The sequence below is a fragment of the Meriones unguiculatus genome, chromosome 5 (assembly GCF_030254825.1).
Source record: "Meriones unguiculatus strain TT.TT164.6M chromosome 5, Bangor_MerUng_6.1, whole genome shotgun sequence".
Taxonomy (NCBI): Eukaryota; Metazoa; Chordata; class Mammalia; order Rodentia; family Muridae; genus Meriones; species Meriones unguiculatus.
This window is the reverse complement of record NC_083353.1, coordinates 116,701,139-116,718,518: the sequence shown is the minus strand read 5'-3', so window position 1 is coordinate 116,718,518 and position 17,380 is coordinate 116,701,139. Positions and strand designations below refer to the sequence as shown.

Here is a 17,380-nt window from a genome sequence, read left to right as displayed (position 1 = left end):
AAAAATAGTCGTTGAGATACATCCTATGCAGGATTTGTTCGCTTTACATTACTGTGACAAAATGCCCAAGAAAGTCAACTTAGAAGGAAAAAGCTCAGATTTTAGAGGCTGTGGTGTGTAAGTGTGTAATCTAAGGTTTTGAACCCTCAAGGAGGGAGTAGTCATGGTAAGAGTGCATGAAGGGACAGATGCTGGCCTCAGAATGGCCAGGAAATGAAGAACTAGAAAGGGATAAAAGTCCCAAATTGTCCCTTCTAGAGACACCCTTGTTGACCCAACTTCCTTCTACTAGGCTCCACCTTTTAAAGGTACTACTGTCTCCACTAGTACCACGGTCTAGGGACCAACCTTCAACACAGCAGTCTTTGGAAACCCCCAAGACCTGAACGCGCCATCCCTCAACAAATCTCAATCAACAGCAAAAGACTGAAATCACAACGACTGCTCATGAAAGTAAATTAGAGCCAGACCTGGAGGCTCACACCTAACATAGCTACTCCTGAGGCCCAGGCAGAAAGGTCAAAAGTTCAAGGCCAGCCTGGGCTACAGTGAATTCCAGGTCAACCTGCATAAGCTGGTAAGACCTTGCCTCACAATAAAGGGTAGGAAAGAAAGGGAGTAGAAAAAGCCAGCGTCAGTGGTTATCTAACCTGTGTGAGGCCATAGAGTCAACCCCAGAACAGAAACAAACAAAATAAAAAACCTAACGCAATTTATGCAAAAAGCCCTCAAATGGTCAGAGATTAAACTATTATTCTTTACAATCCACATACAGAATAGAAAACACAAGTGAAATTAGAAAGCATTCCAGATTACACGACTGTAAAAGACCGACCCATCAAAATGTGTGGGGTGCAGTTTAAGTAGTATTTACAATGATTCTTAGCCTGTAGGTCATGACCCCTTTGGAAGTTGTATGTCAGATATCACGCATCTCAGATATTTACAGTCTTATTCATAACAGAGGCAAAAGTACAGTTATGAAGCAGCAATAAAATAACTTACGGTTAGGGGTCACCACAACATGAAGAACTGTATACTGAAGGGTTACAGCATTAGGAAGATTGAGAATCACTGATTTGAGCAGGAAATTTATAGCTTTAAATGCTTCTATTAGGTACAAATGTTACAAAAAAAAAAAAAAAAAAAAAAAAAACAAGAACCAAGATCAAAGCTTTCACCTCACAAAAGCAGAGAAAAATAGAACACAAATTCAAGTCAAAGAAAACAAACGGCACACATGAGAGTACATCGAAGAAACAGAAACGATATCTCAATGATAGCAAGAACCATAAAAGCCCAAAGTTTTGAATTTGGCAGTGTACAGTAACTATATAAAGTAACTGATTTCATCGTGACATTTTCACAGTGAGTGTTGTTCATTTTGGTCTTATTTATCCCAACCACCCACTTTTGTGCCCACCTTGATCTTTCCAAGCCTCCCCTTTTCTTCTTCCATGTCTCTATAGATGACTGGGTTCTGCCTATGAGGGAAAATATGCATGTCTTTCTTATTCTGTCTGGCTTATTGTGCTTAACATGGTGACCCCTGATGCCTTCCAGTTTCCCTCCTGTGATGCACTTTCTTCTTGTTTTTGCATTAGTAGTGCTCCATTGTGTAGGCATACGCTCAGGAGTTGGGTAGCAGGATCCTATGTCAGTTTTACTTGCAGTTTTTGGAGAAATCTCAGTCCTGATGACCATAGTGACAGCACTGCTTTCCAATCTCACCAGCTTCTCTCCCCACCCTCACCAGCATTCTTTGTTTTGTTTCTTGTTTTCCTAACAATAGTCATTCAGACTGGTGAGGATTTTAATATGCATTTCCTTGATTACTAAGAATGTCGGTTTTCTTTCTTTTGCCTTAAATTCATTGGACATTTTGTCTTTCTTCTTTGAGAAGTGTCTGTTCAGTTCATTTGCCCAGCCCATTTATTGATTGGATTGTTTGTACTCTTGGTTTTCATTTTCATAGCTATTTATATATTCTGAATATTAATCTCCTGCCAGATATATAGCTGGCAAGAACTTCTTCTCACTCTACTGCTTCCTTTGCTCTGAGAAGCTTTTTAATTTCATGCAATCTCATATGTCAAGTTTAGCTACCATTCCCGCATTCCGGAAGCCCCGTTAGCAAGTCTTTGCTTGTGCCTAAGCCATTAAGTGTTCTTTTCAAAGTTTCAGGTCTTTAAGATCTTTGATCCATTTTAGGTTAGATTTTGTACGAGGTGAGAGATAGGGATCAAGTTACATCCGTCTACATGTGAATATCCAGTTTTCCTAGCACTGTTTGTTGAAAAAGCTATCTTTTCGCCAACCTCTCTTTTCTCACTGTACAGAGCTTCATGGATTTCTGGGTTCTCTGTTCTATTCCTTTGGTCACTGTGTTGGGTGCTGTACTAGCACAATGCTGTTTTTGTCACTGTGGCTCTTTGGTGTAGCGTAAGATAAGTTATGTGATCTTTCAGCATTGCCTCTTATGCTCAAGATTACTCTGCATTCTGGATTTTTTTGTGCTGTTACAGGAACTTTTAGGTTTTTGTTTTTCTGGTTTTTTTGAATGTCATGGGGATTTTAATGGGAGTTGGATTAAATTTGTTGGTTACTTTAATGTGGCCATGTTCACAGTGGTTATTCCTTGAGAATATTTTTATTTTCTGGGTGTTTCCCTGAATTTCTTCCCAGTATTTTGTAGATTTCATTGCAGATGTCGTTTATGTCCATAGTCGAGTTCTTTCTTACATACTTTATTCTTAAGGCTGTTGTGAATAATATTGTTTTTTGCATTTCATATTCATTATTGCTGTCTAAAAAAGCTACCTATTTTTGCACATTGATTTTACACTCTGAATGTGTTTGTCAGGGAAAAGATTTTTTGGAGTTTTTAGCATCTTTCAGTAAGAGGATCATGGCTTCTGCAGATGGGGATAGTTTGACTTTTTTCCTTTCTTATTTCTGTTCCTTTTTATATTTCCTCTCTTCTTACTGCTCTAGCTAAGAGTTCAAACATCATTCTGAATAAATGTGAAGAAAGTATCATTCTGGGCTTATTCTTGAGTTTTAGAGGAAAAGATTTTAATTTCCCCATTCAACATACTATGGCAATAAGTTTGCTGTATGTCACTCAAAAGTTAGTTTTCAAAGACAAATTAAATTAACATTAAATTAATAACACTAACCTAGACTATTTAAGAAGGAGGAAGGAAGAGAGAGAGCAAGAGTGAGAAAGTGAGAGCAAGTGAGAAGGAGAGAGAGAGAGAGAACTGGGGAAAAAGTGATCTATGCCAGGAATCATACAAGAAATACAATTAAAACCACAATGTTGTTGGATCCTATGCACTAAAATTGCTACAAATAAAAAGACCCAAGACATTAAGTTTCTAAGATGTGAAAGGCTGTCAACCAACGGAGTTGATGAGAGCTTAAGGAGGACATGAGTTTAACGATTCCTTCTTGGATCTCTTGTGCTGTGCTATACTGATCTTCCCCTTGGTTTTAGGCAAGCTTGAGCAGGTTTGGACACAAACTTCTTTTCTTATAATTGTCAGCTATCTTTCAAGTGGACTTGAAACATGCTTAGTTTGGCATGAGGCAGGTGACCTGTACGTACCACAGTATCCTCATTAACTACCCAGCAATGTCAGTAGTTCCAGAAGTAGTTACTGGGATGACTGAGTTGCCTATTACCCAGATGTGCTCCGGTGATCCAGATTGTTCCCGAATGCCCTGAGCCCCTTTACTGCATCTTTCTCTTTCTTTCCCTGCAGGAGATGCTGAAGGATGAGGTGAGGACACTCACGTATCGGAACTCCATGTACCATAATAAACATGTGTTCAAGGACAAAGTGGTGCTGGATGTTGGGAGTGGCACAGGGATCCTCTCCATGTTTGCTGCCAAAGCAGGGGCCAAGAAGGTGTTTGGGGTAAGCATGTCACCCTCTTTCATGTTGGCTTCTGCAGAGTGGTCCCTGCTGCTGGCTTTCTCAGGACCTTTCTACAAAGACCCATCCTGGCCTACCACCTCATTTTCTATTTTTGTGGTATGTTGGGATAGAACCTGGAGCCTTGTGCATATTAGGGAAGTACTGTACCACCAAGCCACCTCCCCAGCCTCAAGTCCATATCTCTTAATAGAGTATCAAAAAAAAAATCAATCATAGTACAGTTCCAATACAATCACAACTGTCACCATCACCACCATCACTCTCATCATCATCACTATCAACACCATTGCCATCAATATCATCACCACCATCATTATCATCACCATCATCACTAGCAACAGCAACACCAGGACCATCACTGCTACAAGCCTTCCTTGTTTCAGGCTTGCTTCTCTCAAACCTCCTCATCAGCATAGAACCCCAGTGCCATGAATCCCAGTGACTTTTAGTCCATCTGGTGACCCTATCTTGACCCTTATATGGCTGAGAGCCAAGTTAGTGCCAGCATCAGTGAGGCTCAGCAGGGGACAGCAACACACTTTCCCTGGTTCCTGTGTCATCAAGGGATACAGCTCAGTTTCTGCCAGGGCTCTGCTGATTTGTCATAGTCTGTCTGCCATAACTGGCCCTGCCAGGTTTAACCTGTTTCTTTCCCAATGGCTCATTTCAGTTTCTCCTGTTCCAGGCTGCTCCTGTGACCACAGCCCACTCCTCTGAGGAGGGAGGGATGTTGTGGGGAATGTCGGAAGCCATGGTCAGGGATTAGCTGTGAGAACAGAAACACAGGACTAGGTGGATTTGAGGTGAGAAACCGAAGTTAGAGAGACCTGGAGGAAAGCTAGAAGAAAGAAAATGAAGTACAAAGTAAAGAATGAAGTAAGCAGTGAGACTAGAAACAGAGGAAGAGGAGAAAAGGGTGAGGTCCAAGAGTAAAAAAGAGGACCACAGTCTAGCCAGTTGGTTCCCCAGGATAGGTGGTCTCCATGCATGATATCCCTGGACTCAGCTCACTGTCATCCAACTACCTGAAAGGGGCTACAGCCTGTTGCAAGAGGCCTGGGAGGCAGTTAGGATGTGACCAGCTGTCTGTCTGAAGATGCTAATGTGTTCTTCGATGCTAGCGTCAGGAGCCATGTGTGCATGGGGTACCAGGGTGGCATGAAGAAGAAGACAGGAAGCCCACCCACAGGGAATGGAACCTGGAAGCCAAGGGCCTGCCAACCGAGGAAGGGTCTGTCCATTCGGGGCACAGCCAGTGGCACCTGTCCCCTTAGTTATCACTTAGATATCACTTACTTATTTCCTGTCCCAAAGGTAGACATTGGCAGAGACCATCAGGTAAACCCTCAGTGACCTTCTGCAGCAATCTCTCAAGAGAGCTGACCCTTCCTGAGCCCCAGGGCCTTATCCCAGCTCTTTGTCAGAGAGCCAGGCAAAGCAGCAGAAAGGTCTTGAGAAATGCTCCTCTGCTCCTCTGACAACACAGCCTAAGCCCCTGGGATGGGTCTTGGACTCCAACCATTCTCATGAAGTCCTGCTCTCAGTTGATGATAAATTTATTTCTCAAATACTTTTGTCCTTTCTGAGAGATTCTGGGACCCTGAAAAGACTTCTATGCAGAAGGGAATAGATTCTGTCAAAAGAAGAGTTCACAGCAGGGTTGTGTGAGTCAGCTTTAGTTACTGTAGGAAAATAACTGAGAAAATCAATTTCTTTTTTTTTAAACTTTAAAAAAAAATAGATTTATTTATTTATTTATTATTTCTGCAACATTCTGCCTACATGTGTGCCTGTGTACCAGAAGAGGTCACCAGATCTCATTATAAACGGTAGTGAGCCACCATGCAGTTGCTGGTAATTGAACTCAGGACCTTTGGAAGAATAGCCAGTGTTCTTAACTTCTGAGCCATCTCTCTAGGCCGGAGGAAATCAATTTAAAAAGATGGAAGGTTTTGTTTGGCTCACAGTTTCAAAGGTTCTAATTCATGGTCAGTTGGTTCCTTGGTTTGAGCCTGTGATGAGCCTGTGTGATGAGAGCAATTGATGAAGAAAGGCTTCACTTCTGGTGGGAGACAAAAGAGGAAGTAAGAGGAAGATGAAGGGCATATAATCCTAATGTCACACTCAAGGACAGGAATCTAATGACCTAACTTCCTCCCAACCAAGTTCCACCTCATAAAGCTTTCATCAGTGCCAGCAGCACCAACAGGCTGAGGGCTAAGCTGTCAACACAAGGACCTTTAGGGAACACTTGTCCAAATCTGCTCACCGTTCAGAGTTAGTGTGTGTGTGTGTGTGTGTGTATGTGCCTTAGTAGAGGGGAACCTTAGGACCAGCCCGGAGAACTGTCCTGAACTTCCTGTCCAAGAATGTGCCCACTTTACCCAGGCAGGCCTTAGTGATGAGGTGTAGAGGGAGGCTTAGCCCTGCCTCCACCCCTCCTCAGGACCTTAGTCTGTCCTGCCTTTTCCCATCCCTCTCTTTGAAGTATGGTAAGAACAGTCAGCTACTACTCCTTAGTCTCCAGCATAGACACAGAGTCTCCACAGCTGGAGTTAGGTCTCTAGGCAAAGTGGTCAATTTAGTAACATGACACCAGCCACCTGATTAGAGGGCCAGATTTTAGTTTTGTAGCTACCACAAATTTATTGTGTGGCTGTGGCCAAGACTATGCGTCTCTCTGGACATCAACTTTTCCATCTATTCAGTTGGTTCTGAGTGTTGTGTCAGATTGCCATTACTGTGGCAAATATACCTGAGATAATCAACTTAAAAGGTAGAGAGGTTTATTTTGACTCAGTTTTAGAGGTCTTGGTACCTGGTCATTGGCCCTGTTGCTCCAGGCCTGTGGTGAGGCAGCATATCGTTGTAGGATCATTTGGTGAAGCAAAGCCACTTCTCTCATGGAGGCCTGAAAGCAAAGAGAGGAAGAAGAGGAGAAACTGAGGTCTCCATAGTCCCACTTACCTAACTTACCTAACCCACTTACCTAAAGACATGTCTCCAATTACCTAACTTCCTCTTACTAAATGCCATTGCTTCCCAGGAATGCCAGGTACTGGGATTTTTCCTAGCTTTCAACACATGGACCTTTGGGGACTTGAAAGGCTCAGAGTGTAGCAGGCAGCTATGCTTTTTAAAATCCCTGTCTCTTTTTGTTCTGTGTCCTTTCTAGATCGAATGTTCCAGCATTTCTGACTACTCAGAGAAGATCATTAAGGCCAACCACCTGGACAATGGTAAGGCCCACCTCAGAGCCTTTCCACATTGGTGGGTTAGTGGGTTAGTGGCAGCATAGGTGGGCGCAGGAGGGGCCAGCACAGACCACGTGGTTTGCGGGAGGTACACCTCACACTGAAACACCAGCTCACAGAACCTGTTCCTGGAGTGTGGCAAGCCCCTGTCATGCTAGTCAGGTTACACCTGTCCCACCTGAGTAGCCTTGTCTGTGACTGAGTCCCAGCCATCATGCCTTCTGCTGGAGCCAGCTGTAGGCTGTCAAGTCTGTAAAGTGGCAGCTAATGTTCTCTTTCTTCTGTGCTCTCCACACTCCCCTTCATCCTCCTCTGTCACCTGTACCAGGGGTATTGTCCAGAATGTCTGCAACAAGCCTGGGTATTGACAGTTTTGTTGTCCATTAGACTGTGCTGGGGAGTGAGGCTTTGCTCAGGCTAGACTCTGATCACAAGGAGAGACGTGTTCCCTTCCCTTCCCGTGACCTGTGTCATTCCCAGCTTCCTCTCTCAGTGACCCATCTTCAGACCTGCGAGAGTCCCTGACCAGGCCACCTCCTCACAATTTCTCTCCACCAGCAGGACTGACGACAGTTGCCCCATGCTCAGCGCTGAGCTACAGTGTGCTCGACATTATAGGAGCGTACCTGGTGCTGGGTGCAGGTGGAGGAGGGGAGCGGCAGGTAGATCAGGAGCCACATTGTGAGGAGTGGGTTGGAACAGAGGCCGGACTGGCAGGGGCAGGGGGGTTATGGTACTGGGGTGCAGCGTCTGGGGCAAGGTCAAGAAGTTAGGATCATGGAGGGATGGCAGGCCTGGAAGCAGGGTAGAATAAGAGGCCGGAGCCTGGGTAATGAGGAGTTGGCTAGCCTAGGCTTCCTATCCCGAAAGACCAAGGACAGAGCCCTGATGGATCCCAGAACTCGTCTGCCCTCCCATAGGGTGCGAAATGTCCCCAAGGGTCTGACCTGAGAGACCAGGGCCTCTTCCAGGACACACTACTTCGAAGTAGGTCACAGGCCTACTTCGGTGTGGCCTCAGCCCACCACCTGTGCTGTTTGCTGCTTGACCCAGTTGCTGCAGACTCCACTAAAGATGGGAGCATTATTCATTCCACGAGCTTCTCCGTGTGTCACCATGAGCCTGGCTCTGGGGACAGGGCAAGGAATAGGAGAGCTGAGGTCCCTGACCTTGCTGAGTCTGCTTCCAGTGGGGAGCAGAATTACACATGCTAAAGAGAGCAGTGACCTGTCAGAGAAAAGCACACGGTGACAATGCTCGTCTGATCATTTGGGTGGTAGGGTCTCTGGGGACCTGCCTCTCATGTTAGGCTATATGCCCTCTGTGGCAGCACATTCAAGTTCAAGTTTGAAGGGCGTGCTAGGAAACAGGCTGACCAACTGTCTGTTTTCTGTGGCTATAACAGAATATCTGAGACTGGGAAATTTATAAAGGAAAGATGTTTAATTTGGCTCATCATTCTGAATGCTTGGAAGTCCCAGACTGGCTGGCTGTACCTGGTAAGGGACTTGTAATGTTTCAACTCACAGTGGAAATGTGGGAGGGCAAAGAGGTCTGTTCTCAGCATGACTGATCTTTCCCTTGAGAATAGTACTAACCCATTTGTTGGTAGTCTGTTCCCATCACCTGACATTCTGCTGGGCCCCATGTCCTAACACTGTCATACTCAAAGATCAAGGATCCTGCACACGAACATTTGAGGCCATGCTCGACCCAAAATACCAAGTTCAGAGGAGGAGAACTTTGGGCAGGACTGAACTGGCCATGCTTAGGGCACAAAAAGGCCCATGGTCACAGCATGGAGAGGGAAGGGATGAGAGAGGAAGGCAGAGTGATCCAGCTCAGACATGGCTGGATTTCTTTCTATGGGCCAGGAGATCGTGTGGAGGGTCTTTAAGCGGAGAAGGAGTCTTGCTGATGGTGGACACATTGGGATTGGATACAGACACAAGTAACACAAACACATTGCAGAGACTCCAGAGAGAGATGTGTGGCATGAGAGGAAGCCGCAGAGGTGGAGAGAGATGAGCTGTGTCATAGCCTCAGAAGCAGAGGCCAAATGCTGCTGCTGAGCTGGAGAGACATGTAGGGAGCAACAGACCACACTGAAGGAGGCTGTCTGCAAGCAGAGGGCTCACAGGGGCAGCAGGAGTGAGAGGGAAACCAAGAGCTCATTTTGCCGGTGATGGGCTTGAGGTGGCCCACCTTGGGTATCCAAGTGGGTATGTTGGGGAAGACTTGGATTTATGTGTCTAGGGCTCCAGGGGGAGTCACTGGAGGAGACTTCCATTTGAGGTCATCAACATGGTGATGTTACTCAAACGATTTAGGAGTAAAGACAAAGATATGGCTGAAGGACCACTCATCATTTGGACATTCTGCAGGGGAGGAAGGGCCAGCAAAGAAGCAGAGGAGATGCTACCTGGGAGGTGGGTGAATAGTCAAGGACATTCCAGGGAATGCTAAGAGGTGAGGCAAGATAGTGCCAGAGAAGCAGCAGTTGGATTTGGCCACACAGTCAGGATAGGCATTACCAATGAGTACTCAGTGTCGCAGGGTCCAGAGTCCAGTTGGAGTAGGATTAGGGGAGGCTATGATGTGGGGATCACAGAACTATTTTTTTTTCCAGTAACAGGCAGTGGAAAAAATGGAATAGTAGCTATGGAGGCTATAGGGATCAAGGAAGGGAAAGGAGCTGGGGATATGTGTGTGATTCAACAGGAATACAGGAAGAGCTGTGTGAGACATCAACCTTGAAGGACTAGCTGCAGATTATAGGAAGAGAGTGACCTTTCTCATGGAGTAGGGACAGTTTAGACATAGTAATGGGGCCATCTAGATGGAGGTGGTTGGTGGCCCAAGGCCTCTAGTTTGTTGTTTCTGTTTGCTCCATGATGTGAATGCTGTTTTAGGCAGAGAAGATACAGAGGGAGGGAAGGGAGAGAAGAAAGGCTGGAGTGCTCTTTGGAGGGCTTGCTTGGGCAGTGAGGACTGCTGGGAAGTGTGCTTTTCTCTTAGAGAGCTGTGGACCCCGCTGTGCAGAGAGCCCAGCTCTCATTGTTCTGTGGCGTTTTTCTTTCTACATTTACTGGTTCCTATGTGAGGCACTGAAGGCTGCCTGGCTTTGATGAGAAGACAAGGCAGAGTGAGAGAGCATCCAGAAAACAATGATAACAAATTGATGATGCAGTCTGTTTCTGTCAGCTTATGTTTCTGCAATGAAATATGGAGACCAACTATCTATGAAGATGTTTGTAGCTCAGTTTTAGAGGTTAAAAATAAGAATGAGGAAGCAGAAGGGAAGGATGCATGGGGCCAGCCTCCCTCCTTTTGAGACACTCATTTTGCAAGAACCCAAAGGTCCAAGAGAAGTAGCTGATGCCTCCAGTGACCTAAGGATGTCCACTTAAAGGACATTATTAATGCCACCCTGGGGACCAAGCCTTTGACACATGGGCATTTGGGGAAATATCAGCCATTTTTCAAGTTGTGGCAGTGAGAATCTAGATTCTTCCTTAAAGAATCTTCCTTCTTTAAGGAAGCAGAGCAAAGAGGAGGGAGATGTTGGCAACGGGGCCAAGGCTGGGGCACTGTATGGGCAGTAAGTGTCATGGCCATTAGCAATGCCCTCAGACTGAGCAGGGCAAATGTTGTTTAGACATTGGGACCTCTGACCTCTGACTTCTGACCTCTGGCTTGGTGTCTAGCATCTCTTAGCTCCCTCAGCAGGGATGGAGACAAGTCTCTTCTGAAAAGCGGTTGACCTGGACAGAGGGAGGACAAGTGTCTTGTCTGCCTGCTGAGTATGGAGAAAGGAAGCCAGTCTACTCTTTCTGTATGAGGGTGATACAGCCTGCCTTCCCTTGCTGCCCCCCTCCATCTCTTCCTCATTCTTCTGAAACAGGCAAGTGATTCTTCCCAGTTAATGGATGTGGAAAGTAAGGCAAGGGGCAGTGAGGGCCAAGGAGGGTCAGGGCAGAACACTAGCCTGAACTCTTGGTCCTGCACTCCAGCGTATATCTGTGTGTGGATGTGGAGCTCTGTGAGCATCCACAGTCCTGGAAGTGGGAATGGGGTGAGGTTAGACAGAAGCAGACTCAGATTTGCTGTTAGGGATACTGGCTCATTCCTTGGCTCCAGGAGCCTTCCACTTTGACTAAATTAGCCCTCTGTGGACTTCCTTGTACGGTAACTCCCAACCTCTGGGAACTGTCTTTCCCCCTGTATTCCAACCCCCCCTTTTTTTGCTGCTGGTTGAATTGATTCTTGTTCTTAATATTGTCACAACATATTTGGAGCAAGTTAGTTCTTGGGGAGGTACTTTGAAATCCTGTAAACATTCCATTCCCCGTTTGTTGTATCTATTTATCTATCTATCTATCTATCTATCTATCTATCTATCTATCTATCTATCTATCTATCATGTCTATCTATCAATCATCTCTCTCTCTTTCCATCTCTATCTATCTATCTATCTATCTATCTATCTATCTATCTATTTATCTATCATCTTTATTATATATCATCTATGCATCATATAACTCTACCATGTATCTTTCATCTACTATCTGTATCTATCTATTATTTCTGTATATATTATTTATGCTGTCTATGGTTATAATCTATCAGCCATTTGTGGTCATTTCTATCATCTATCTGTCCTTCATCTATCATCTTGTTATCATGTCTTTTTATAATTATTCATTTTCTATTAACACTTTTACTGTGCACCCATATTGTACTTAGTGGGTTCTACCTGGCTATCACTACTTATTTTGATACTCTAATCATCCCTGATTGGGCCCCTGAAAGTATCTTAAATCCAGCTCCTTGTACTTCTTCCCCACTCTCACCCTCCTCCTTCACCTTAAAGGGCCCTCTTCCGCTGTAGGGTACCACTGTCTCACCCAGTACAGTCCTCTGAGGAATATGGTCCTCTCCAGCTCGGTGTTGGATGGCCAGGCTGGCCAGGCTGGGCCACTGTCTCCCAATTTAGGCTTCCCCAGCCCATGCTGAGGAAACGTCCCTACCTCGAATGAAACCCCATCCCCGAAACGTCTCTACCTCCCCCTTCCCCAGCATCACGGACATGTATTTTGCTCAGCCCCAGCTCATCCATTTCATGCTCTGGATTTTTATGGCTCATACTTGGTTCTGTTTGGTCTAATGCTTCACTGAAAGCAAAGGTCTATGAAAGCTAGACTGCTGTCACCAAAAGTACATTGTCACCAACCCTATGTCTCAGGGTTACACTGCATATACACTGCACCAACAAGCGAACCTGGGCCCAGTGGCCTTCATTCCTTTTCTTTCTTTTCTTTTCTTTTTTTTTTTTTCTAGAACATGTAGGCGGGGCTGGTGGCATCGCAGCAGGCCATGTCCCCTGCATCAGCCTCCTCAGCCCTGGCGAGCGTCCTCTACAGAGGACAGCTTGACTGCATGAGTGCTTCCATGGAGATGAGTTAGACACGCCGCCACCCGCTGTATGCGTGTCAGCAGTGTGGGCGGTAGGCCATAAATAACAACACTCACACAAAATACCTGCTCCCGCGCCACTTCTGCGGGCTCCTGGGGTGGGCTTATTCACATGGAGACACACCTACAGGAAGCCACCGGCACAGATAGGCCGCCTTCACGTGGCTCCATCCGCCACGTGATGGCTCATGTCACTTTCCTCTGACTTGAATGCTATCGAGCTATTGTCTCCTTCACCACAGAAACTGGCACAGGGTGTGGCTGAAGAAGCACTTCTGAAAATTCCGTCATTTGTGAAGGTTGACCTCAGGGTGGGGATAATTCTGTGAACAAAAACAAACAAATAAAAAAAAAAAACAGTAACAAAAGAATAATCCGTTTACTCTCCATAAAACCGAAGGTACCTCTGTTTTCTTCACCTTGGGCATGTGCCTAAGATACTTGTCACAGATGGAAGAGATCTCAGGAGAGCTGGTACAAGGGTCTCTGCAATCTCACTGTCGAGGACTCTGCTGCATCGTTTCACGCCACAGAGCTAACTGCTTTGTAGAGGGGGTATATTGAGGCACAGTAAAGGATGGTTGAGAGAGGAACAATGAGGCAGGTCAAATGTCAAGTACCTGACTTTGCGTATATCAGGTACTCAGCAAATGTTAGCTGTGTGGTTTTCAAATTGAAAAGGTACAGAACTGATCCTGCTGTAACTGTGAGTCAGTTCTGAGTTTGGTGCTTCTGCAATCTTGGGATGATTCTATTGACAAGACCTCCCTGTCGGGCACCTGGGCTGCTGGTGGTCATCAGAAAGCGGTCCACTGAGGTGGATTCTACCTCCCCGTTGTCCTCCTGCCATTCTGTTTCTTTTCTCTTGGACCACAGAAGCCAAGAGTTCCCTTCCCCCGAATCCTCAGGCTGTTTATCCTACTTTTTCCCTGACTGTGCGTCACTGGGCCTTGGCTGAGCTCCTTTCTTCTGGGTCAGACACACTGTGCTCTGTAGTTCCCACTGGCACTTTGGCAGAGTTGGTGTCAATGGCTACCAGCTGGTGATCAATGGCTGTGTGTGTGGGAGGGTGGCCTCCTCAAAGGCTGCTGCCAGGAATTGTCTCCTACCTACTGGATGTCTCCTACCTACTGGATGCTTGGTTAGGTGGAAGGCTTACTGAGAGACATACTTTCCATTCATTTAAATGTCCATGTTCAATTTAGTCTCCACTTCAGACCACCAAGATTCTCTCATTCATCCCTTCCCTGGGGTCCTGGCTCCCACAGCATGCTAGCTGCATGTTTGGTTGCATCCCATAGGAAACATGGAAGTTTTTGCAGGATAGCTACCGTCATCTCCATAGTGATCAGCTCTGGAATGGAATATGAGACTGGTTATGAGCCTGCATGATAACTTGCTGTTGACTCCATTTGAATGCCAGTGAGCTGATACTTACCTTTCCCCATGTTGGGACACCGCATGAGCTATTTCTGACTCGCATCTATCTGGGAGAGTGCAGCTAGGCTTCTAAGATGAGTTACTGTGTGAGCCTCAGTTTCTCCTGTGAAATGGGAACGCGTAATGGCGATTCAGACCTCACGGTGTCACCAGGCAGTTACTGCTATAAAGCTGACAAAGCCCAGAGCAGCTCTACACGAGACCCTGCAAAGCCATATTCAACAGACCTGAGGAAAAGGTGCAGTGACTTCAGTGCCTGGGAATTGGTCCTTGTGCGTTTCCACCACCCATACTGTCAAATTCTAAGGACCCCATTTTTGTTCCTTGGAGATCCAGTCAAATGTCTTTAGCACACCACTGTGTGAAACAGAACAGCCCTGGTGGGCAGGCAGAAGCCAGTATCTGTTAGCCATTGTTAGTACTATCACTTCATTTATTAGCTTGACAAATAATGCTGTCAAAAGAAGAAATGAGATTAATCACGTAAAACTGTTTTGAATGAACCTGTACCAGTAGCTTCAGGCAATTGCCTCTCCTTTTCCTAACTGCAGAGAAACGATCCATTAGTAATTTTATTGATTCATCCCTTCAAACATTATCGTCCCATATGCCAGGCCCCATGATAGGTATTAAAGGAGTTAACCATGTGGCTAGGAAAACAAAAATCGTTGCTGTCACGAAGCTTCTAGCCTCACAAAGATGCCTGGTCACAAAAGCAGGGAACACAGACTACTGTGTAGTTAGAGGTCGTGAGTGTGCTTAGAGAGAACAGGTGAGGAAGTGGGGGCGGGGGGATGCGTGTTCCTGGGTACATTAGCATGGACAGTCATGCAGGTGTGTGGGAGCAGCTCAGGGGCCTGCTTCAGACAGCCTCTCTTAACTCGGCCCGAGTGGTTGCCTGTCCCCAGTCAGCTCCAGAGGAAAGGTTTACACCCTAGTCATTATGCATATCTATTGCATTAGCAGATAGATAGGTTAGTGTCTCTTTCTCAACTCTCCACCCATCCCCTAGCCACATCCCCACTCTCCCGGTGTTCTTGCTTCCCTTCCATGATACCTTCCATGTTAAGTATCAACAAGCACTGGTGGTAAAGGAACACTGTTTTTTTTTTTTTTTTTTTTTTTTTTTCAATGCAGTTTATTCAGGAACATTGAACAATCCTCGGACCCCGGGGAAAGCCAGCCCACAGCTTAAATAGCCTCTGGGTAGCCAACCCAGGCGTGCCACGGGGGCAATGCAGATAGGTCCATATACATGGAAGCAAGCCAGATCCTCGGCCTTAGCCAAATGTGGAGTTGTTCGTGACAGAGAGCACTCACCATCGGGAAGGTGAAGAGAGGGCCTTGAGGCAGAGGCTTGAGAGAGAGAGAGCAGAGGCCAGCCATGTTGAAGGAACAGGACAAGCATTTTATATAGGGGGACTAATGTACAGTTATTCCTCAATGCCCATGCAGGATTGGTTCCAGGGACCCCCTGAGGATAGCAGGAACCAATCATGCTCAAGTCCCTTTAATAAAGTGGCATAGTATGTATGTATGTATGTATGTATGTATGTATGTGGATTTTGAATGTTACCTGTGCCTATCCTCTACATATTTTAAATTTTCTCCACATTCCTTAGAACATCTAACGCCATGGAAACACTATGTAAATAGTTGTTAGCTGATGCCTCCTAGGGAATAAAGACAAACACAGCTCAGCACAGACACCACTTACTTTTCAGATCTTCTTGATTCCTGGGTGGTCCAATCAGTGGATGCGAAGCCTACAGTGGAGGGCCCTCTGTGTAAATCCCCTGAAGTGAGGGACATTTTTTTCTTTGTCCCTTGTAGGCTTCTGGTCTGGTTAGAGGGTAAGAATAAGCCCTGGTGGGGGGTGATATTCTGGGCACCTGAGCCTAGGAGAAGGCATTCTGTGCAGTGTAATTTCTTTCTTAATATCCACGAGGGCCAGGCCCGCAGAGTCATCTGCCCTTGGCCAGTTGTGTTCAGTGTTAAGCAGATTAGAGCAAGCCAGTGCTTCTCAGTGTTCATGGATGGCTTGGGGTGGGTAGGAGTCCTCAAATGGCTTTGTCGGAGAGAGTGTTTAATACAGCCAACACTTCAAGTAAGATACATGGTGGGTGCTGTCTCTGTTAGAAAACACCTCTGGCCAAGGTCAATAGGTCTTTGGAGCCCCAGTTTAGCAGACTGGTTCCCCAAATCCTGCAGGGATCCAAAGCTGTTTAGGACAGGAAGCATGCCCTGGAGGAGGGGTGGAATCTCAACTTCCCAGTTCTCAGCTGAATAGGGATTTGGACCAGGAGAGAGTACCATTTTGCCGTATGCAGTACACCAAGGCCCACCTACGCCACTTGTAATGGAGTGTGATGTGTACAGATAAAAACTGATGGTTTCTTTACTCTGTTACCAGTGCCCTGTAGTGTGCAGGCTCTGATTCTGTGAGAGAGATTTATTGCATACCGGGGCCCTGGAGAACACAGGGCACAGAGGCAAAGTATGGGTTGATGCCAAGATGGCAGTTCTGGCCAAGCCTAGCTGCCTGCCATTGCTCTGTCTTTCCTTCCATTGCTTACATGAGCAGCCTTGAGAAGGACAGGACAGTCCTTCCCTTCTCCAGCTTCTGTCCGTTCTGCCTCTCACGTACTTGCTGGGTGTGCACGATGATCCCAGGTGATGGGATCACCTGGAAACGGTGGTCCCCATTCAGGAGGTAGGGAAGGAGCCTCACTGAGGCTGTGTGAGTTTCTCAGGTGACTCAGTGGGCCAGGTTTCGTCTCTGTAACTTGACTGACTCTTCTAAACTCCAATTCTCTTAGTAGGCATGTGAAAGCAGCCACATTGTCTCTTGGAGGATGGCTAAGTGAATACCTGTGAAATCACTCTTCAAGCTGCTTTTCCAAATGCTGATAATGTTCTCCTCATATACTTAGGACTGGTTTGTAGATCTTCAGGTTTTTTTTTTTTTTTTTTTTTTGTTGTTGTTGTTGTTTTTTAATTGTTTAGTCATCTACCTTTCCACATAAGAAGTTTAGAATGTTTGTGGAGAGTCAAGTACTCTGCTAGGTATTAGAAACAGGAGCTAAAATAGGCAACTATTTTAGTCATGGGCTCATGCCTAAAGAACATAGCAGGGACTGTAGGTGTCACCAAAAAAGGAGATCAAGCAAAGTGCATGGAGCGAACGAAGAGGGATTTTGTGGTGGTTATAGTGACAGGTATGGGAGCTTCATGAATCATAATGGATTTTCTGTCCTGAGCAATGTG

At 45.9% G+C, this 17,380-nt stretch overlaps 1 protein-coding gene across 4 annotated transcripts in view; it reads left to right on the top strand.

The window, feature by feature from the left end:
• The window catches only part of Prmt8 (protein arginine methyltransferase 8), an 82,626-nt gene that overhangs the window by 36,886 nt on the left and 28,360 nt on the right, over positions 1-17,380 (top strand). For all 4 annotated transcript variants that reach the window (XM_060384250.1, XM_060384249.1, XM_021637048.2 and 1 more), the window contains 2 exons: positions 3,768-3,923; positions 7,120-7,183. In XM_060384250.1, coding sequence (XP_060240233.1) covers positions 3,768-3,923; positions 7,120-7,183 — 220 coding nt within the window. The remainder of the gene's footprint in view (positions 1-3,767; positions 3,924-7,119; positions 7,184-17,380) is intronic.